At 44.6% G+C, this 23,119-nt stretch overlaps 2 protein-coding genes and 1 pseudogene across 2 annotated transcripts in view; 2 read left to right on the forward strand and 1 right to left on the reverse strand.

The window, feature by feature from the left end:
* The window catches only part of LOC147420951 (uncharacterized), a 34,595-nt gene extending 14,681 nt beyond the window's left edge, over positions 1 to 19,914 (reverse strand). The window contains exons 1-4 of the mRNA XM_086504184.1: positions 19,760 to 19,914; positions 19,291 to 19,639; positions 18,717 to 18,795; positions 18,503 to 18,597 (exon numbers count right to left, since the gene is read on the reverse strand). Of these exons, the coding sequence (XP_086360310.1) occupies positions 18,503 to 18,597; positions 18,717 to 18,795; positions 19,291 to 19,593 (477 nt within the window). The 5' untranslated portion in view covers positions 19,594 to 19,639; positions 19,760 to 19,914. The remainder of the gene's footprint in view (positions 1 to 18,502; positions 18,598 to 18,716; positions 18,796 to 19,290; positions 19,640 to 19,759) is intronic.
* Positions 8,141 to 9,663, forward strand: LOC147420952 (uncharacterized; annotated as a pseudogene).
* On the forward strand, positions 10,724 to 11,462 carry LOC147420953 (uncharacterized). The gene has a single exon (XM_086505066.1). It carries the CDS (start codon positions 10,737 to 10,739, stop codon positions 11,202 to 11,204), a length of 468 nt encoding a protein of 155 aa, XP_086361192.1. The 5' UTR covers positions 10,724 to 10,736; the 3' UTR covers positions 11,205 to 11,462.
* Positions 19,915 to 23,119: the final 3,205 nt, after the last annotated feature.

The following is a 23,119-nucleotide window of genomic DNA, read 5'->3' on the forward strand; positions in this document are numbered from 1 at the left end:
TACTAAGTGATTGGGCATGCACGGTCTACGAATAGACTCACAAAAGTGCAAGATCACTTCTAATCTAAACTGACTTGACTGAACTGAACCCTTGTCGTGCTGTAGCTTGTCCACGGACACATACGGTTGGATGTGTCACGTGACACGGAATCGTGCCCCACTGGCAGAGGACAGCTAGGGGACTGTTTGGGGCTGAAAACAGGGCAAAAACAGCGAGCTGAATTGACTGTTTTTGGGCAGGAATCAGAGGGTTTACACCAGTGCAAGTGAGATCCAACAGGGGAATTGATTTCGCGCAAGATTTAGGGTTGTTATGCTGCCGAAATTTGGCCAAATCAGGTAGTATCTAGTGTGATACAGGTAAAGGATTCCCAGGACCTTACTTTGTAATTTACCCTCTCAAAGAATAAAGAAATACCGAAAGGGGCGCCAATTTTGGGGCCTACAGGTTGTCGGCGTCTGTTCGGGGCATTCTAGCTTCCGAGCCGTGTGTGTATTCAAGTGTTAATTCCCGTCGCAGGTTCTCTTTGCAAAGTGCTCTGTGTGTGTGTCTAAAGTAAAGAATTTCGGGTGAAAGCCAACACCTACCGCCCTACGGACCGGTTTCAATTTGACCCTTCACAAAGAGACACATCCTTTAGGCAAATAGACATGTCTTTAGGGGAATAGACACATTCATTCAATGAAGAGCCGCAACCATTGGTTGAAGGGGCATAACTAGTCGTCGAAGGAGTGTGGCTGTTGGTGAAGAGGCATGACTTTAGAGCGAAGGGTTGTGACCATTTGAGAACAAGGGTCCTCCTGGGTTAGTAACACTTCGCATTTGCATCTGTAATGAATCAAGAAGAGTGTATAATGTAATAACAAGTCACAATCGTGACACTCTTGGACGATTCTTGCAAAACTCTCAATCAAGTTAGTTCACCGACATTATTGCTTTGATCAAGAGATTGGCATGGACCACCTTTTTAGGCGAAGTGTGTTACGTTCCCAGACATCAAGATGGGAGCCTGCAGTTATGTCCGGCTAGTGTGAACATGGCCCTTTGGTTATGAAGTCCTGTAAATAGGACTTCAGTCTCATTTGAGAGACATCTTGTGTGATCACCACACTTGGGACTCTTGGCCCTTGGCAGATCTGTCTGCACACCGGTATTGGTGTGGGTTTGGTGGTATGGGACACCGGCCCTTGCGTCAGAGGCTAGCCCGCTTTTGGCTGCAGGCTCCCAGGCTCAAGGGTGAGCCCGTATTGGCTCTATGGCGGGGAGGTGAACCGTGAGCCTAATGTCCGCTCATTACGCGTCCCTAGGTGTGAGTTTGGCTTCTATCTATGTCATGTGTGCAGGTTGGATCAGGCGAGGGATTAACATTGGTATCAGAGCCTCCTTCCTGCTCGTATGCACGACATGGCGACGTGCAAAAAACCACTAGAGCTCATGGGGCCGTGACAGCCTAGCCTGACAGGCTCTCCCACCACTCGTATAGGGTGGTATGGGACGCTACTAGCGAGAGAGGAGAGCAAGGGGGGCACATGCCAGCCGGTGGTGAAATTTTCTCACAGGTTTTCATGTGATGGAATGTTGATTTGACTGTGGCAGTCACATGGATGCTTGGTGAGTCTTGTTTACCTCCCCGTTACCGATGATCTGCATGAGGGTGTCCATAAGAGCTACCACTTTGAGGGCATGGCAGCCCCTCCGTATGCAATCGGTGGGAGGTCTTTCCGTTTATAAAGCATGTTTTATTGGAGTTCATAGCAAAGGAGTTTTTTCTTTTTTTTTAAGTGCGGGGGATGGAATTTCCTTCGTTTGAATGGCACCTTTGGTGGTCATGGTGGCTGAGGTACTCAGCCCACGCTTTGAATACTAGCAGGCTGCCGTATATGCAGCAGCTAGAGGGAACAGCATGCGGATGTATGCGCAGGCCAGTATGCCAGCAGGCTACTGTATACCCAACAGATAGAGGGGGCAACGTGCGGATGTACGCACGGGTTAGCACGCAAGCAAGGGGCCGTGCGCAGTGAGCAGGTTGCAGGGTGGCAGCGTGGGACCAACCAGCAGAGCGGCAGCAGTAGGGGAGGGGCATGGCGGCAACCACCCTGGTGGGTAGCAGCCTAATCGCTGGTGCGTAGACAGCAAAGCTCACGCCAGCAATGATGCAGGCACGCAATTCAAATTCAAGGCGGTGAATTAAAGGTGATGCTAAGCCTTTTGAGATCGCGCTGGGAGGTTAATTGTTTTTTTGGTCTTTTTGAGCCTTGTAATTCACAGTAGTGACCACCTTTTTTTTTTCAAGGTGTGAACATGGCCCCTTATTAAAAGAAGAGTCATACACTTATAAAAAGACCAAGCTATTCCTCTTCGAGGCTCTTCGCCCCTTTCTCCACTTGCTTCTGTAACAGACTTGGACACTCCAAGTCAAGAATCGACCGCGACAGCACCAAATAACCACTTCAAAACAGTTCACAGTTCACAATTGATTTACACTGGCCCGGTGGAGTTCCGTGCCTAGAGATATTGGCCCCAAAGACTGGCGCCCCTTTCGGTATTTCTTTTTAGTATTAATCTGAGTTCAAAGTACAAGAGTGGTTGGGTCTCACTCTCAGACTCTGCGTCCAGATGCTCTGAGAAGTGAGGCACTGCCCACTATTTACAGATACAAGGGATGCCCAAAAGCTTAAAATCAAAAGCTCTCTCTCTGTTTCAAATTGCGTAGAAAAAGCAATATCAAAAACTGCCGTAAAAAGCCAGCGTAAAATCCGCCGTAATTTCTGGCCGTCCGTATTGTTGCCACGTGGCATTTCTACCGCCAAAAATTAGTGTTTCTAGCAGTTAGGGTTTCTGACAAAAATTAGGGTTTCTATAGCAGAGTTTAGGGTTTTCAGCCACGTCATCACTCTGTGACATACCCCCTCTTGAAAGCATTGTAATCGCCCTTGATTACGCCTACGAAACAGACAGAGGCCATAAACCGTCTTAGCAGACACTAACTGTTAGCACCTACGTACTAGGAACACACATCTAGCACACGTACCAATCGACAGTCACATCACAAGACATCACTAGGCATCACAGGACATCACATGACATTCAACGTTTATTCGGATCTTAGACCATGATTTATCGACAATGTAGCCAGCAATCGCATCTAGATCCAGTCGGGACCTCATCGATGTCCGATTGACTAACCCCTATTGCAACCATGTCTATTCGAGATCAAGTAGACCAAAATGCTGCAGTCATTTCATCTATCAATTCCTGCACTTAAAAACAAGTCAAGAACAAATCAGTTTCATAATCAGGAATTCCATTTCGTAAAGTCATACAGCAGAATATTGTCAGCTCTCAGTATCCCTGAAGCTCAAAGAGACATCAGTGACTCTAGTATCAAAATCGAGGCATCAGTTGACAAAGGAGCGGAGTAACTCCCCTCTTGTGCATCCCACTGCACTAGATCTCCGGCCAAGCTGAATTCTAGGTTCCATTTGGAGTAGACTATGCTAAACAAAAAGCTTCGAGGTAAAGTTTCACAATCTGAGGAGTATCTGATAGGTCCTCCTCCTCCATTCACTTCGCATCCAATGCAGATAGTTCTTGAACTTAACCAAGAACCGCCTTCAGACTTTACCTTTATTCTTTGTATCCTTATGTGCCAAAATCTGTTCAGGAACAAGAATCTCCTCGTTTTCTTCCACTTCGGGTTGCTCATCAAGCTCCCCATCATCAGGCACATCACCTTTAAAAGGTTTCAAGAGACTCACATGGAATGCATTGTGAATCCTCCAAGTATCAGGCAGTTTCAGTCGAAAGGAGACATCATTGATCTTTTCAGAGATCTGGAAAGGTCCGTAGTATCGCATACTAAGCTTTGGAAAAAGCCTCTCCTTTCCTTTCTTCTTTCTCAGACGTACGTAAGAGCACCCAATCATCCTCCTTTGATTTCAAATCGCGACAATGGCGATCCGCTGCCTTTTTTTGTCGTTCTTAAGATTTTTGCAAAGCCTCACGAACCTTGGCAAAAGCCGTGTCTAAGTCGCGCGTATACTCATCCGTTTCAAAAATCTTATCTTTCGTGCTTAGGAAGGGTCGAACCTTCTCAACACCTTCAACGATCTCAAATGGCGTCTTCCCCGTCGAAGAGTGTAGCGTGTTATTGTAGGCAAATTCCACCAAAGGTAGATACTTTTCCCATTGAGTCTTCTAATCCGAGATATAAGACTTCAATAAATCTAAACCACTCAATTGGCAATCTCAGATTGCCCGTCAGTCTACGAGTGGAACGATGACGAGAACTGCAACCGCGTGCCAATGTTCTCTCAAATTGCCTTCCAAAACAAACTCGTAGATCTGGGATCCCTGTCGGAGACAATCGTCTCAAGCATGCCATGTAATCTAAAAATCTGGGCCACAAACAGTCTCGCTAAGTGATCCGGCTTGAATGTTTTCTTTATTGGTATGAAATGAGCCTGCTTGCTAAATCTGTCAATAACAGTCCAGATACCATCGTGACCACTCTGTGTTCTCGAGAGATCAAAAATGAAATCCATTGCAATACTTTCCCAGGGGCGGGTGGGTAAGGGCAAAGGCTGTAACAATCCCTGTGCTTTATGCCTGTCAAACTTGACCTTCTGGCATACCAAGCAACTGCGCACAAACTCTTCCACATCCTTCTTCAGTCTCGGCCAAAAGAAGTATCTCTCTACCCCTTTCATGGTGGTAGCAATGCCGTGGTGACCCGTAAAAGGTGGACAGTGGCATTCATTCATAACCTTTTCCCTCAACAGCTGCATAACGCACAACATGGTTTTTCTCATCAAGTAGCCATCCCGAATGGAATATCCCGCTACTGTCTCCCCATCTCGTATCCGTGTGAAAACGTCCGCAAAATCTATATCTGTGGCATATTGGTCGACCATATCCTTGAAGCTCTTATGATGTATCTCGGAAATAGCCAGAACCAACGGCTTTCGAGACAAAGCATCTGCCACCACATTCTTTTGTCCCTGAATATGGACAATCTAGAAGTGAAACTGTGACAAGATGTTCGCCCACCGCATCTGCTTTTCCAATAGCTGCTTCTGTGACAAGAAGTAGCACAAACTCTGATGGTCTGTAAAGACAGTAAAATCCGCTCCGAGTAGGTAATGCCGCCACTGAGTAAGAGCATGGATAACCGCCAAAAGCTCTTTCTCATAAATCTGGGCTATCATTTCCGGCCTTGAGAACAATCGACTCTCGTAAGCAATGACATGGCCTTCTTGCATTAAGACCGCACACAGACTATGACCACAAGCATCACAATATACTTCAAATGACTTCTATAAGCCCGGCAAAGTCAAAACTGGTCCCGTATTCAATCTCTCTTTCAAAGTTTGAAAGGCAATCACCTCTGTGGGTCCCCACGAGAAAGGGACTCCTTTCTGTGTCAAGATATGCAAAGGGGAAGCAACCTCTGCAAACTTTTGAATGAACCACCTATAGTACGAATACAATCCCAAGAAGCTTCTAACTTCATGGACATTCTTCAAATCGGGCCAATCTCTCTTTCAAAATCTAAAAGGCAATCACCTATGTGGGTCCCCACGAGAAAGGGACTCCTTTCTGTGTCAAGATATGCAAAGGGGAAGCAACCTCTGCAAACTTACGAATGAACCGGGCCAATCACGAATAGTCTCTATCTTGGCCAGATCCATCTGCACTCCTACTGCTGACACAATGTGTCCCAAAAAGTGTATCTCTGGTAGGAAAAATTCACTTTTCTTTGCATTAATCACTAACTTGTGATCTCGTAATGCCTGAAAGACCTGAAGCATATGATCTCTGTGTTTTGCCTCATTCTTGGAGAAAACAATGATATCGTCAAAGAAGTGCCAACAAATAGCCTGTACTCTCGAAAAATCATGTCCATCATCCGGTTAAATGTCACAAGAGCATTGGTAAAGCCAAAAGGCATCACCAAAAACTCAAATAACCCAAAAGTCGTCCGAAAAGTTGTCTTGTAGACGTCTCCCGACGCGATTCTGATATAATGATATCCACTCTTCAAATCAATCCTACTAAAGCAAGAGGATCCCTACAATGTGTCGCGTATATCATCGATCCTAGGAATCGGAAATCTGTTCTTGATGGTGATTTTGTTGAGAGCTCTATAATCGATGCACATTCTCCAAGACCCGTCTTTCTTCAAAACCAACAACACTGGAGAGCAATACGGTGAAGTACTAGGCTGGACAAGACCCTTTTCCAAGAGGTCTTTCACTTGGTTCATAATCTCTTCATTCTGTGCTTGGCTCACACGGTAAGGTGGCCAGTTCGGTGGTGTGCTTCCAGATATCATATCAACGGTATGATCTTCAAGACGAGCAAGTGGTAACTCGCCTGGTAGGCCCTCTGAGAAGCAATCGGCGTGAGAGTGGAGAAAATCTTGGCGTTCTTTATCAAGTTTAGATATATTTGTCCTATCCTTATCACTCAATTCTTTCATAAAGATCGAGTAAACAAACAGACTAGATTTGATTAATTTGGAAATGGCCGAAGCCGATACAATAGGGACACACTCGCCCTTCAGTTTAATGTCAAGTACAATGGTTCTACCCTTCTTTGTAGTCAATGTCGCTTTCCTCGCCCGATAATCGACCACGGCGTTGTTCTTGTAGTACCAAGGAATTCCCAAGAGAACATCACAACCTTTCAAAGGCATTATGTAAAAGTCCTCATGCCCCAAATACCAATCACAATGCAACCGAAGTTTGCCAATGGACAGGTGTAATGGCTACGTCCCTGCCGGGTGCCGCTAGAACAGCCTCTGCAAGTGGTCCCATCCGATCGGGAGTGATCTCGAGCCGCGCCGCCAATTCCGGTGAAATGAAGTTGGCCTTGGCTCCTCCGTCAAAGAAGATCACGGCCTCGTGGTCTTTCACTTTGCCCCAAGCTCGACAAAGTTCTGTACTCTCGTCCATGGTGTTGGGATCGGTGCCCACACAATCTGGAACCAATCCTGTTTTCATCTAGCCTTTTCTTCCACGTTCCTCAGATGCTCTCGAACTCTCAGGCCTTTCGTCGCCCTTGTCATTATGTTCTTTCTGTGCCTTTTTAGGGCACTTCGCGGAGATATGTCCATGTTCCCCGCATCCAAAGCACTTTCCCTCCCTGATGAAGCGAGCTCTCCTGAGGAGTAAGCTTGGGTCGTGCATCTTTCTTTTCTAGGTTTCTCTTTCTCTTTCTACTTTCATTAGTTGAAGTCTGTTCGGCTCGTTGTGTCATGACCTCATCGGTGGGGTAGGTCAAACTGCCAGAATGAATCGCAAAACCCCCTTTCGCAAGGCTCAATCTGTTCTCTGAATGAGATCTTCTTGAATGAAGAGGCGGGTAGAAAAGAGCTCCAAAATCTCTACAATAAGCGTCCACTGTATCTTTCTTAGTCATCCGAAGATGGCTCACTGGCGAGATTTAGACTTCTTTGCCTTTTTCTTGCCCATTCCGAAGCGTTGTTTCTTGCTTCGCTTTTTGCCTTTGCGGTCTTCTTCGCTTGAGTCAGAAGAGCTAGAAGAACTGTCAGAAGAAGAAGAAGAAGTGGGTACTTCTTCAAATCGAACACGCTTCTTTTGTTTCTTTGCCTTATCAAATGTCGACTGACGACCCAAATAACCCGAAAAGTCAGTGCCTTTCTTCTGATTTTTCTCGTGCTTTTTAGCTTTGTTTTGCGCGTCAAAAAGCTGAGCAATCCGTGCATCAACCACCTCTTCTAATTCCTTCTCTGAATATTTCTTGTGGGCAGAAGGTTTCTTGAGAGCGGGTTTCGGGGGTGGTGGTGTTTTTTTCTGCCACTCCTCGTGCACTTCCTAAAAAGAAGTCTCGCTCATATATTTTGCAAATTTTGGATCCTTCGCAAAATTGAGCATCATCTTTGTTGCATCGCCGATCAATTGACGACGCTCCATCTCTCGTCGCTCCGCCTGAGTAGGCTGAGGCGGGCCATACTCCTTGCCGGAATCTTCGTTGTGATCCCTTGCCGCATCTCCGGATGCAAAGGGAGTCGACTGATCCTTGCATGAAGCCATAGGTGCCGCGAAAAAAAAAAAGTGGGATCGCATTTCCCGTAGAAGAGAAATCGGCTGTGCTCTGATACCACTGTAACAAATTTGGACACTCCAAGTCAAGAATCGACCGCGACAACACCAAATAACCACTTCAAAACAGTTCACAATTGATTTACATTGGCCCGGTGGAGTTCCGTGCCTAGAGATATTGGCCCCAAGACTGGCGCCCCTTTCGGTATTTCTTTTTGTATTAATCTGAGTTCAAAGTTCAAGAGTGGTTGGGTCTCACTCTCAGACTTTGCATCCAGATGCTCTGAGGAGTGAGGCCCTGCCCACTATTTTAAAGATACAAGGGATGCCCAAAAGCAGAGCCCCAAAAGCTTAAAATCAAAAGCTCTCTCTCTCTTTCAAATTGTGTAGAAAAAGCAATATCAAAAACTGCCATAAAAAGCCAGCGCAAAATCCGCCATAATTTTCGGCCGTCCGTACTGCTGCCACGTGGCATTTCTGCCGCCAAAAATTAGGGTTTCCAGCAGTTAGGGTTTCTGACAGAAAATTAGGGTTTCTGAAATTAGGGTTTCTCTGGCAGAGTTTAGGGTTTTCAGCCATGTCATCACTTTGTGACAGCTTCACCTAAGCCCTCAATTCCACCGCGAAGGCAAACAAGGGACATGACATTCCCTAGTCACCGTTTGTCCTCTCTCGAGCTCCCCCTCTCTTTTCTTCTCACCCTCTGCTGTATACTCCCCCATATTCTTTACCTTGGCATCATGGCGTCACACGACGCTTCTCGGCACGAGAATGGCACCGCTAGCACGCATCAACCCATGGAGGAGGCGCCTCTCTCCCCTCCCGATTCCACACACACGTACGAGGTTCGTCCCGAGGGTTCTTCTCCCCCATCTTCCGCCTCCAACGCATCTCTCGTCGCTATACTGCAGCAGCAGTTACTTGGGGAGTTACGTGCCACGCAAGTCCCGTTTTCGCCCACAGCCATGAGCACTTTGCCTCTTCAGTTCCATTCCGACCCCTTCAAAGGGGAAAGGAAGGAATGTGAGGAGACCGCCATCGACTCATGGCTGGCGAAATGGACGGGTCTACTTTGTTTTGTATCATTTCACTGATGCCCAGCGCATTAGTCAGATACAAATCATGCTCCAGGGCAAGGCATATGCGTGGTGGGCTGGCTTACAACCTAAGCCAACGACTTGGGCAGACTTCCAGACGGTCTTTTACGCTCGCTTTATGCAAGTCCATAAGATCGAGTGCTTCAAGAAGCTATTCAAGCTGGAAATAGGTAAGAAAACCCTGGACGCCCACAAGACGAAAGCCTTGGAGGATCCGCAAGTTATACTGCATATGCTTTATCTATTTGGATTACCGCCGGCTTACCAGAACGAGGTATTGCGGAATCCAGTCACTTCCCTCGAGGACATCTACAAGTTCACCAAGAACTATGACAACACCTTGGCGGCTTCAAGAGGTGGCCACAGATGGGGAGACTCCTCGCCGTGGTCCCTCCACGTCAAAATACAAGCGTTCAAACGCTTCTACAACCGTGAGTCAATCATCGGAACTTCTGCAGAAGAAACCGAAACATGACAGCAAATCAAAGGCAGCTCGCATGGAGGATCAAAAGAACCGTTGTTTCGACTGCCACCATGCCAGCCACTTCCCCGGCGACAAAGCCTTGTCGTGACGTTCCGCGGCCACAATGTGAAGCTCAGTCAAGACATGATTTTGGGATATTATCATTCCACAGGCAAAATCATCGTGATTTCGAAGATATGCTCGGTATGGTAGTAGAAAAAATGTATATCAAAGGTGGTGCACTTCGAGAAGCACTTTGAGACAAAATGTATATCAAAGGTGGTGCACTTCGAGAAGCCCAAGCAGAAGAAGAGGCTAAGGAGGGCGAGCCTGAGAGAAGGCTTGCAGGGAACTCGACGACTACAGAGAAGCAACAAGTGGAGGGCGGCTACAGAGCATCATGGAGCAAGCTTTTGGGGGAGCATAGATCACAGATAAAGCGCTCAAGGAAAGAGTCCCAGGCTTTGGTATCGCAGCATGAGCAGATTGAGAGGCCGAAGTCCAGGAGCTGGCATACGAGAGCGAGGAGTCAACAGAGAACGAGGAGGAGGAGGAGCCGCCGCCGACGGGAGGAGCCTCGCCTACAAAGAGCGACAAGCAAATTAGCAAAGCAAGGCCGGGCTTGCAAGAGAGTGACGAGTAGTAGGCGGCTGAGACAAGCTGGAGGAAGCGCCGACAAACAAGAACGTGACAGGAAGGGACGACTTTTGCAAACGAAAGCCGCCGATGATCACGGCCAGTACAGGGTCGAGCTGCAACGCATACTATTTAGAGCCGTTCCCGACCAAGAGGAGGAAAGCAGAGGGCACGAGCAAGGACGAGTTGGAGGCAGGCTTTTGATGAGGAAGCGACCTGAGGGAGGAGCGTCAGGTTATGTATGATCAAGTTAAAGTATTTCAAAAGTCATTTCTTACGCTTTAAAGCGTCTCATAAGTCCATTGTTGGTGTTATGCATCTTTCTCTAATACTTTTCCCACAGCCCACAACCTAGTGCTGACCCGGCTCACTAACAACACGTAAACTCCCTGACATCTTTGGTGAACCCGACGTGAAGCGAGCCGGGGTGGGAAATTTTGGCAGAGAAGATCACGACGACGTCTCAAGTAGAAATGATGCAGCTATTTGATGCTTTCTTGCAGCAGCAGCAGCAGCGTCAGGTTACTTATGAGCAATTTGGTTTGGACCAAAAAGATTTATTGCCAGGATTTGCGCGTTCAGATGAAGCTGAGATGAAGCAAGCAAAAGTGGATGAAGCAATGGAGGAAGCATTGGATAAAGTTTATGCTGAAAGAGGTACATTTGATGGCTACGATGGTGATGGATACCTTGCATGCTACAGGTCAAAGATGGAGCTTATGGGTATTCCAACTAATCATATGATCAAGGACTTTGACCGGTTAGTAGCTCCAGAATTACGTGATCAAATACAAGAGCTTATCGATATGTATGCCTATAACTGGGCAAAATTTGAAGCAACAATTGTACAGGTGGGTGACCGGCACATAGCCCCAGAAATAGAGCAGATAACTCAACAAAAGCAAGTTACTTTCATTAAAGGTGATGGAGATCAATTGTAGACAATCAGCTATGATGAATTTTGGGAGCAAATTCATGTAAAAGTAAAGCTAAAGCAGATGCAACTTTGCAAGTACCAGATTTCATCGCAAAGGATCATTCAGGCAATCTACCACAAGTAAATAATGAATTTTAAACTAAAGCCATTGAAGGAAATTTTTCAAAGCTTGCTCGCATGGTAGCCGCTTCTAACATTGATTCTTGTGAAGATTTAGACGAAGGTGAAAATTCTAAGGTCAGTGTTCCACGTACTAGTAATCTTTGCAGCGTGGATTGTTCTCAAGAAGTTCAAGATGATCCTTTACAAGGTGCTGATGGTCGTCTCAGCACAATGGAAGCATGTGAAGTCAAGCAGAACAACAGGCTTCTTGAAGATGATTGCATTGATAAAATCATTTATACTGTAACAAATGAAGTGCAAGAAATCATGGAGTCAATAGAGGATGTGCATGAGGGTATACATGAGTCTACAATTGCTACTGGCAATATGCTTATAGGTGCTGATATCACAAAGCAAGATGAAGATGCGAATAGTGATGCTTCTTTGTCAGGGTTGAGAGAAGAGGATGCCATTATTAATGTTTTCTTATTTGATTGTGGTATCTATGAGCAACATACTATGGATGATTTCTCTGCTCTTAGTACCTATTCAGAGGAGGTGCACGAAGAGTCTTCACAGAGTATCGATGGAGGAGAGCGTAATGAAGAGATTTATGAAGATTGCTTGGACGATGTTCTTTGTGTGCCTAATATTTCTGACATGATTGAAGTACAGAATACCTTGCAAGAAGAAGCAACCCACAATTCTTTGACAGATGATGAGGGTAGTCAGTGCTCTACTGATCCAAAAGTGAATGAAAATTTACAAGTTACATCTCTTTTTCATGGTGAGGTTGGAGTTTCAAGTAATGATGTCTCTGACACTGATGCAAGATTTTCAGAGGTTCGTGGTAACTATGAAGTCATCTGGTTCAAAAGCAAAGCCAAAAAGCTCCCAGCGTAAATCACAGAAATCCGTACAACCTGCCACGTCATCAACCAGTGCAAAACGCGGAAATCCGTACAGTCTGCCACGTCATCATGTCAGTGCAATTTTCGAAAATTGCCGTACAGTTGCCACGTCATCAGCTTTGCATGGCTGTGTGCAGGTCCTGCTTTATTTTAATCCTTTGTCACTTGGGGCCCCATCGGACGGGGTCCCCATAAGTTGGTAGGACTTCTTCTTCTACTACTACTTGTTCTTCTTAGGGTTTAGGCCCCTCGGCCGACGTCTGCAAGTTGACTCCATTCTTCAAGGCTTTGACACGTCAGCAGTTTGTTACATCTCCCCTTCTTGAAACAGAGTAATCATCCACGATTACAACATACCTGCAAAACAACTCAAGTTAGCTAAAAAAATTCCGAGGGACAATCAGTTTGCTCTTTTTATTAAGGAGTTAGCTTCTCCTTTCTGCTCTTTTGATCAAGGAGTTAGCTTCTCCTTTCGACTGTTTTGATCAAGAAGTTAGCTTCTCCTTTCTGCTCTTTTGATCAAGAAGTTAGCTTCTCCTTTCGGCTGTTTTGATCAAGGAGTTAGCTTCTCCTTTCTGCTCTTTTGATCAAGGAGTTAGCTTCTCCTTTCGTCCAGATCGGAACTCTTGATATTCCGGCGTAGTAAAATTAGCCATCACACCCAGACCGTACTGATCTTCCACGGGTGTCTTGATGCACTAAAAGTACATACCCAAGCAATCTCATCCAATTAGGAATATTCAGTAATTGACACATCACAATGCAACACAAATGCTTACATATGCATGCTGCAAGACACAACAAACAGCGCCGCTGAGCACTCCCCCAAGACAAACGGTCTGCGGTATGAAGCTACTCAACGACTACCTCGTCACTCCCCCGCAAATAACCTAAATAGGTCCCGACCATGAGCTCAGAGGACTGTACAACCAAACGCTCCCTAGACCGCAATCTGCGTTGCTTGGAGACTCAAGCATACAACCAAACACTCCCCAAGCATCCGCTTGCGTCGTTCGGAGGTTTTCAAACATACAACGAAATGCTTCCCAGGCATCGAACTGCGTCGTTCCGAGGTTCAAACAATACCAAAACAGTATTTCACTTCTCCACCCCGGGGTAAAATCACCAATCAATGAAACCAGTAATTTCAAATCAGCACCAAGACAGGTACAAAACAGATACCATCCATTTCAAACCAATTTCAAACAGGATCACCAAACAAGTTCTCAAAGAGATTTCAAACTAAAAAAGCAATCTCGACATCAGTCGAACTCGAAAAGTCGACTGACTTTCCATCCTGAAACCTGCACCAAAAAATTAGAGTTAGGTTCATTCCATAGGGTCGTAGCAGAGCACAGCATGGTCCATCAAACAGTGTTTTCGTTGGCGGCGATGGTAGTCCGAAGATAGCAATCAGACCGAACCTCCCAAGTTCCTCTGCTCATGAAGAGACATCTACTTAGAGATGTTGAGAAATTTCAAGTTATAATCAGCTAGGGTTTTCCATGGCAAGCATTTCAGGATACCCCACTCTGCCAGAAGTTGCACTCCGAAGGAAGATATCAGAAACCATATAACTTCGGGCAAAAAAAAAAAATTGAAAGCTTGCCAAGTACTTAGAGTATGCTGCTTGGTCGCTATTAACATCTGCATGGCACTGCCTCTGAGAAAAACAGCAGCTCGAAACAAATCTTGGATCCTTCTCTTGCAAGTGATCTTTATGGCTTATGCCCTATAAGACATGAGCGGTGAAGACAAGAGCGTGCCCGATGCGCGATGAAGTAAGGGTGGGAGTGGCTAAAAAGTTCGGGTTGGAGGGCGAAGATACCTCAAATAAAATTCCAATAGCTCTGTCCGCTCTTTTGTAGGACCGGTATGCTTTCAGAAAAGCACACCTGATGCTCTGATACCACCTGGTTGGAGGGCAAAGATACCTCAAATAAAATTCCAATAGCTCTATCTGCTCTTTTGTAGGACCGGTATGCTTTCAGAAAGGCACACGCCTGATGCTCTGATACCACTATCACAAGACGAGCACCACGTGCCAATAGACAAGAACAGACTGAACAGACTTTTAGCACTTTAATAACAACTGAACTAAAAGAGAGACGACACACGACACGGAGTGGCGGAATTCCACCCCAGAGAGTATCGGCCCCAAACCTTGGCGTCCCTTTCGGTATTTCTTTATATTGCATCAACACAGTACAAGCCGATACTCAAGACTCTGCACCTTCACCAAGAAGCATGCCAGAGAAAGAGCCCTAACCTTATATTTAAAGGCCCTAGGCCCCAAAAGCAGTTTACAGTAAAAAAGCCTTCAAACTCAAAAGCATCTGGTTCAAAAGCAAAACCAAAAAGCTGCCAGAGAAAATCACGGAAATCCGTACAACCTGCCACGTCATCATGCCAACGCAATTTTTGGAAACTGCCGTGCAACTGCCACGTCATCAGCTTTGCGTGGGTGTGTGCAGGTCCTGCTTTATTTTAATCCTTTATCACTTGGGGCCCCATCGGACGAGGTCCCCATAAGTTGGTAGGACTTCTTCTTTTGCTACTTGTTCTTCTTAGGGTTTAGGCGCCTCGGCCAACATCTGCAAGTTGACTCCATTCTTGGCTTGGACACGTCAGCAGTTTGTTACAGTGGACATGATGTTGTTTGGGTCGTCATCGATCGACTCACGAAAATGGCGCAATTTATCCCCACGCGTTCCACTGTAAAGAGCCATGAGTTAGCTCAGTTTTAACACTTGTACAAACTATTTTGGTTCGCCCAATGAAATTGTCAGTGATTGTGATCCAAAATTCACAGGCAATTTTTAGCAAACAGTCTTCCAAAAATTGGAGACCCATCTGTGCATGTCGTCCTCAGATCATCCTAAAACTGATGGACATACCGAACGCACAAATCAAACTATGGAGGACATGCTGGGAGCATATGTCTCCCGACGACAATCTGATTAGGACAGCTATCTCCCACAGATTGAGTTTTCTTATAATAATACAAAGCACTCGGCTATTAGTTATAGCCCATTTATGCTTATATACGATTATCAGCCAAAACCACCAATTTCCACTGGACAAAGGGATCGAGATGCGATCAGTGGCTGATTTCTTACGCGATATGCAAGAAATCCTTCAAATCGCAAAAGAGAGCATAAAGACGACACAGGATCGTGCTACTTTTTATGCCAATCAGCATCGGCAACCTCGCTAACTCCAGGAGGGCATGTGGGTGTACCTTAGGGTACCGAAGCATTCCGAAACAATCCGAACTGGCCAATGCTTGAAATTGTCTTCTCATTTTTACTGTGGTCTGTTCCGGATCACAAAAAAGATAAGTGGGGTTTCTTATAAGATGGACCGGCCTCTAGGCATTGCGGTTCATTCCGTGTTCCATGTGAGCCATCTCAAAGAAAAGCTAGGGCAAGATGACTCGGTAATTCCTCTTGAGCAAGTCCCGAACTTAGAAGACCACTTGTTATATTCCACTTGAACCCGAATCGGTTCTCGATCAAAGGGTCCGCAAATCTCGCAGCTCTTCGTACCCCGAATATTTGATCAAGTGGAAGCATCGTCCTGAGTCCCAAGCTTCTTGGGAGTCAGTTAGAGCACTAAGCAATCTTCCCCGGTTTTATAACCGAGGATGTTGCTAAGGACAGCAATGAAAAATAAGGGGGGAAGTGTTACGTCCCAAGATATCAGGATTGGCGCCTGCAGTTATGTCCAGCTAGTGTGAACATGGGCCTTTGATTATGAAGTCCTATAAATAGGACTTGAGTCTCATTTGAGAGACATCTTGTGTGATCACCACACTTGGACTCTTGGCCCTTGGTAACCCTGTCTGCACACCGGTATGGTGTGGGTTCGGTGGTATGGGACACTGGCCCTTGCGTCAGAGGCTAGCCCGCTTGGTTGCAGGTTGCAAGGCTCGGGGGTGAGCCCGTATTGGCTCTATGGCGGGGAGGTGAGCCTGATGTCTGCTCACAACGTGTGTCTAGGTGTGAGTTTTGGCTTGGGTCATGTCATGTGTGCAAGTTAGATCCGGTGAGGAACTAACAGAGTGAGTCTGGGGCGGGCCAAATGAATGCATTGATCCGATGCGTCTATGACCTCGACGTAAACTCGTAACTCTAAAACCCATCACACATCCTCACTGTAATGGCATATCTCCGCCATGCCATTTTTATCACTTTATTGAGGACATTTGCCTACATAGTAATACTTGTCACAAAGTGATGACATGGCTTATCCAAATAAATAGCATCTGTTTAAAGGACCCGAAAGTGGCCAAACTTAAGTGGACGAGTCCAAACACTAGAAATATGATGGCGTGGCTATTGTACGAACATTCCGAAAATCACATCACAAATCATGGAACTATGCAAAAGTCCCGAAATTTATAGAAATCGGCCTTTTGGCACCAGCTTTTCATATATTATGTTTTTCGGCCTACTTTTCATATATTATGCTTTTCGGCCTAAGGCCTTTAAATATGAGCCTTCGGGGTCCTCTCTGGCAATCCAAACGTTTGCACATTTGTAGAGAAGCACTCCCCGATAATTATATCTTTGTTCAAGATCAATATAAAAGAAATACGGAACGAGGTGTCAAAGTCGACGATCAGAAGCGTATACAAGCAGGGAGAATACGAGAGAGAGAGAGAGAGAGAGAGAGAGAGAGAGAGAGAGAGAGAGAGAGAGAGACTCTAAACCAACCAACCTTGGCAATGAATTGATAATAAGACAATGGGAGTTGAGGATTGTTATATAGCAACCTCAGTAAATTGCCCTACCCAAACTTTGACAATAAGTGAAATAAATACCTAAAAGCCAAACTAAATAATAGGATCACATTGGGCAGTTCACTTGAGATGCCAAAACTCTACACCTGCTCTGTAGCTCACAGTAAACATAAATAGTGAGACCAAGTCAAAACGCTGGCTGCTATGGCTGATCCGGCATAGATGCTCGCAATGAAGGTCTAAAATGCCAAGGGGCTGATCTCCAAAAACGCTTGGCTCCAACTCGTGTGGAAAACACTAGACTGAGGGTCTCCTTCATACTGACTTTTTGGGTCACGTCAAGAAATTTGTGCCAGGTCGGGAAAATGTGCAAATGTGCGCACATGGGAGTTTTATGACGATAACTCACTATTCTGTGACCCATTTGGTGAACGGTCTAGACCAACACGTTCCTCTAACCTAGACCTACATGCACGTCATGTAGGATGCCCACCATAGTAAACAACATCCGTCAAAACGCTTGTACAATCCAAAACTGGAACATTGGCTCTAGCAGTCGATGAAGCATGTCCACGTGGCACATACAGCCATGTCACATGTGCACGTGACAAGAGGGTTCTAGTCTATGTGGCCAGATGGATCAAATTTGTCATGTTCAATCATCAAGTCTTATCTGGTAGATAGGCTTGAAGGGGGGAATGTTAGAAAGCCTCCTACATGTCATATACCTCCTAAAGCATGCAGAGAATGCACCACTAGTTTGATTTGATTGGTTGAGGTATTGAGAGGTTAAGGTCAAGTCTTGCATGAAGGCTAGAATGCTTTAAAACGACACTGTATACATCTTCTTTTAATAGTGAGAGCTGCATGTTCAAGTTCTCTCTTGAGTCCCTCACTCGTTGCTTGTCATCTCCTCCATCACCCTCTCCCCTCCGTTATCCAGCTTGCATCTCTTTACACCTCGTCCTATTCGGCATAACTTAAAACCTCTGTTTTTAACACTACAACGTTTACATACATGCAAGATGTTTCAACATAGAATGTTTGCACATGCATGAGATTAAGAGCTCATTGGTAGATGAGTATAAAGCTATGTATAAGATCTTTGTGTCATTAAGCAGCAGAAAATCATAGCATCTTGCAGGCCTCTCAATGCCCTGGAAAAAATAGCAATTAACACTTTACAGCATTCATGAGTCTTGCCATGTGCAGAGTATCTGGCCCAAAGAATTGGGGCGGGGGGGGGGGGGGGGGGGGGGGGGGGGGGGGGGGGGGTGGGGACTAAGGTGATGCAAGGATTGTGGGCATGCAATAGAAGCTTTCAAGCTATATCTGGAAGCTATCATATGAGACAAAGAGAGAAATATAGTCTCCGATACACTTGTTCGTTCATTAAGTGTGAGGAAATATGCAACCAAAGCACCTAAAATATCCTCTTCCCTCAGAACGTCAAAGTTGTTAAAAGTTGGGATTCACACAAAGATTCCTTCATAGATTCTGACTGAATTTTAGCTAAAACGTTTTGCAATAGATATGTTTACCTACCCTGTAAGCATTGTATTCTTCCTTCACTTTAAAACGGACATCATTTCGCGATGCTTTGACATTGACAGGGCCAAGAAGCATGCGAAGAAAAAGGCCTGTAGAAACAGGATACAAAATTAAAAATGTTGCCATATGAATAGCTACACATTAACACTTGACACCTCAAGCACCCTAATTTCAACATCCAGTCTCAATCAAAACGAAAAACGCTTACCATTGTATTTGTGAGGAAGAAGTGCCCCTACATCCCCCTCGCAGATCATCCAGTGTGCTCTGTCAATCTCCTCCTCCAACTGTAAAAAAACTATGGTCCGATTTCCACGAGATAAAAGTATGAAAACTGTGATAGTGGCATAGCAATACAAGAGGCTCAATACAACAGACTACCACCGCTAAGATCCGATAGAGCACCAAGCTAAAGTAAATGGTATGACAGCCATTATAATTATAAAAAGCAACTTGCAAAACTTGACGACCAAGCAATCAGTCATAAGCACAACACTTGAAAGAAAATAATGTGGATGAATGGAGAAGGCAATGCTCCTTTTCATCTATGATCACTTCAGGCCACTTTGTTATCTCCCAAGCACTTATGCCATCATGCACATCGATGTACCTCACAGCTTCAAGCATAAGCAAAAAGCTACAATGCAATGCAAAAGGGCATTGCATAAAAAGGTCCGGCAACCTTTAACATAGTCAGTTGCTAGTCTCTTTTGTGCAGAATGAAATGCTTGTAGTAATGTGAATTGTCACCAAGAGTAGAAGAAAAGTCGCATGGATCGTACCTTCTCAGCAAGCTGAGGGATAATCTCCTCTCTCTCAACTGCAGAGAAAACATCAGATCTGAGGCTCTGCATATCCTTCTCAAGTGCGAGGGCCTGCTGGCTGAGGGCTTGCTCCTCGACCCTCAGGCGTGCACTAAGGGCTGAGGCCCCGCTCTGTAGGGTTTTGGCTTCCTGTACAAGTGCACTCACGCGCTTGGGAATCATGCTTCCAACAGAGCTGCAGCTCTCTGCTCCATCTCCCTTCCCTGTGTGCTCTTGCTGGTGCGGATCATGATGATCTCCGTCCTCACTCTCACCATTCATCTTCAGCTTATCCTAAGGTTCAGGCTATTATTTTCTCCGTGAAGCCCTGCATCAAGGAGGAGAAAGAGAGGCAAATGAAGAAGCTCTCTCTCTCTCTCTCTCTCTCTCTCTCTCTCTCACACACACACACTCGCATGCACACACATAGGATGTCAGCATCAGAAACCTGATCTTGTCTATCTGGTTCTTTCTGTGTGCCGAGGAGATCGCGTGCTCTTGTTTTGAGCAGAATCCCGCCAGAGATGTGTGCGTGTGAGTGAACCTTTTCGCCCAAGTGTCCGAATGCACGAATCGAAGCCAACTGCACTGTAGTCACTCAGATTTATTCCATCTCCTAAATTTTAGTCTATTGTTTGCTTCCAAGCTGACTCGTCAGTCCTCGGTAGAAAATGCAATTGCTTGGAAACCAGGGTAGTAATTTTTGCATTTTTCTTGAATAGCATAAGAATTTTTCGTCTAGTCCAAAGGAGCTAGCTTGGTTGGTTGAGCGTTCATCCGATGTGACCTAGGTCATGGGTCATGGGTTTGAATTTGGTCAAGTGATTAGGATGCCGCTCACGGACGTGCTTTGTATCATCGCGAGTGGTAATGCTAGCACTATTGCAAAAATTAAAAAGCATTTTTCGTTTGAAAAAGGACTAGTTTTAGCACAAACTTTACTTCTCCCTATACTACAAACAAAATTGTCCAACCCCAATAGTATCCCCTCTTGATGACTTCTTTGATAAGGTCAAAGTTACCACATCGCGTACACCATAGGATTCATTCTACCTTTAGATCCCAACAATGCTCGTTGTCAATGAGGCTTATCAGGAAACCATGTATGGCTCAAGTGAGCTAGGCTCTGCCTGATCAACCCTCTATGGGATGATGTTGTCTTAGCATGGCCACATCTGGCTTTGTGTGAGGGAGGGTGTATGTGGTGGCACCCATGCTTCAAAGTTCTCCTTGTGCTGCCTAGGCCCTCATGGCAGATCTTCTGCATGAGGTTTTAAATGCTTTGTAATCTATTTGGGTTGTGGCTCCTTGTAAAAGCAAGGACTGATGGAATGGTTTTCTTTCTATAACTTCACTAAACTCATGATAGGCATTGCTATTTTTATCAAAAGAGAGCGACGAGCATTTTGGAAGCCTTTTTAATAATGTCATCTAGAAAGGTTTTAAGAGTAGGAAACATTTTGGAAGCCTTTCTAATTGAAGTAGGGGACCGCTTACAATCAAAGTGTTGCAAGTGCCCCATTGAATATAACTCCGATAGAGTTAATAGTGGACTCAGATGCCTTAGGTCAACAATCTCATGCACATCACTATCCCCTACAAATAGAGGTGGCATCAAAGAAGATTGAGGAGTTCATATACTCATGCAATCAACTATTCTGCCTAAGCTTTGGTTTTGATGCAAGAAGGTAACAAGTCATGATCGACTACAAAGAAAAAGGAGAAGTATGTGAAGGAAAGTTGGATCAATAAATAACTCGGGAAAACTTAAAGTTGGCTCCTCAAGTTCCACGCGCTTCATATGTAATGATTAGTTACTTTGGCAAGCCAAAGATAATACATTTGGTTGGGATGCCTTTGGCACAACAATTTCTAGGCCTCCTTTCTTTTATATGCCAAAATCAAGAGAATTGATACACAAAGGAGCCACATATCCACTAAGATAAAAGTGTGACTGAAATAATTGAGTGATCATTAATGGCACTTATTTCACTCCCAAGGGTAAGATGAGATGAAGAAAGCAAACAGAGCAACTCCATACATGGAATGGAAGCATTGCATGAAAAAAAGGTTCGGTATTGTGGACACACACAAACCTTGGCAAGCGCCACGCCGCCTTCTTTTTGCTATGACATTTATATATTTTTGTTGTGCAAAATGTATGAAAAGGTTTTGATCCAAAAACACTAAGATCTATAACCATTGACTTGACCATGTGCTTCGTATCCATTTGTTGACACACTCTATATGAAACTTACTTTTTGAATTGCTTCCACCATGTGAAAAGAGGGAGGGAAAAACTTTGAACCAAGCCAAATTTCTCCACCTCCACTTGAACCCACATAAAGAACATGTCAATCAAATGCCAAAAGTTTTGTATTAGACAAGCCTCTCCCAAAAGATTGAGTTGAAGAGTGTTTGGAGGGCCTGTGAATGCAAACTCGAAACTTATAAGCATTTGGAGGTTGGAGTGGACCCCTACGCTAGTATACAATTCAATTCAACCAGTGCATAGAGTCCTTTTTCCCATGGGTGAACAAAAAGGCCATTTGTGGTAGTTTATATTGAGAAGGTCCTATAAATTCAAAGAACTCCTTTGTTTTTGTCATGGGAATTTTTTAACTGTCACGAAGGGAATCTTTAGTCTTCGGAGAATGAAGTCTTCAGCCCCGAGAAAAATTGTGAATCGTTGGAGAATGCCTCTTGATTAGCGCTAGTGGCAAAGGTTTATCTTCCTTTTATTTTGAAAGAAGCATATAAATAGTCATCATCTCATATAGGCGATTATGACTAAGTAGTCGACACTTGTTTTTTGCTTGTATTTTTGGGAAAGAGGTGTCTCGATGTCATTGTGCTCTTTGAGAGACAATCCAATAGTAAATCGACACAAGAAAGTCAAACTCCTTTGTTAAATAAATAAGACTAGATAAGAGTTATAATTCAAACTCCTTTGTGAAATAGAACCAAAGAAATGAGGAGGATTTGAAGCTCTCTTTTTGTCTTTTTTGGCTCGCTTAAAAAAGCCTTAGTGATAAAATTTAAAAGCTCATGCCAATCTCATAGTGTTGGACAAATCTTAGCAGTGATTAAAATTTCATATCACGTTTATTGCAATGTAAGGTTTGCATTTAAGTGCAACCTCTAAGACTCCATACGTTTCTGGTCTACATGAAGGTTTAATAAAGCACTAGTGGTTCAAACCAGCCTATGAACTGATATGTTTTATTTCATTGCCTTTTGCAAGAGTTTTTTATTACAGAGCGATAAGAGCTTGGAGAAAGACTCCAAGCCAAAAACTTGTCAAAGACTTGTTGTGCTTTGACAATTGAACAAGGCTATGTGCGTTGACCATGTCAACTACTTGCATCCAAAAGTAAATGAGAAAAAAGACAACTTGAGCTCAAGAAGCTACTATTAGAGCTCCCCCATACTAGTAGACAATTCAATTCAACCAATACACAGAGTAATTTCCCCTCCATAGGTGAAACAAGGTGAAGTCTTCACGGGGGCTTTCAAAAGGTTAAAAAGTGTATGTTGAGGGTCAGGGATCATGAGAGTTAAAAATATTTTTTGAAAAGGTAGAAACTCATAATGATCTGAGAGAGAGAGAGAGAGAGAGAGAGAGAGAGGCAGTGTTTTAAAAAAACCTTTTACTTAGCCCTTAATGTAAAGGGTAGATTTACAAATTTTAAGCTATTAATTGCGATTTATGATTCAAAGTGCGCAAATTTCGAGCAACAGTTAAGGTACAAAAAATAGAAATGGGTAATTATCATTTTTAAATGAAAAGCTACTTACAAAGCTTAGA

This window comes from Adiantum capillus-veneris, chromosome 28 (assembly GCF_014529385.1).
Source record: "Adiantum capillus-veneris isolate H3 chromosome 28, ASM1452938v2, whole genome shotgun sequence".
In the NCBI taxonomy this organism is placed as follows: Eukaryota; Viridiplantae; Streptophyta; class Polypodiopsida; order Polypodiales; family Pteridaceae; genus Adiantum; species Adiantum capillus-veneris.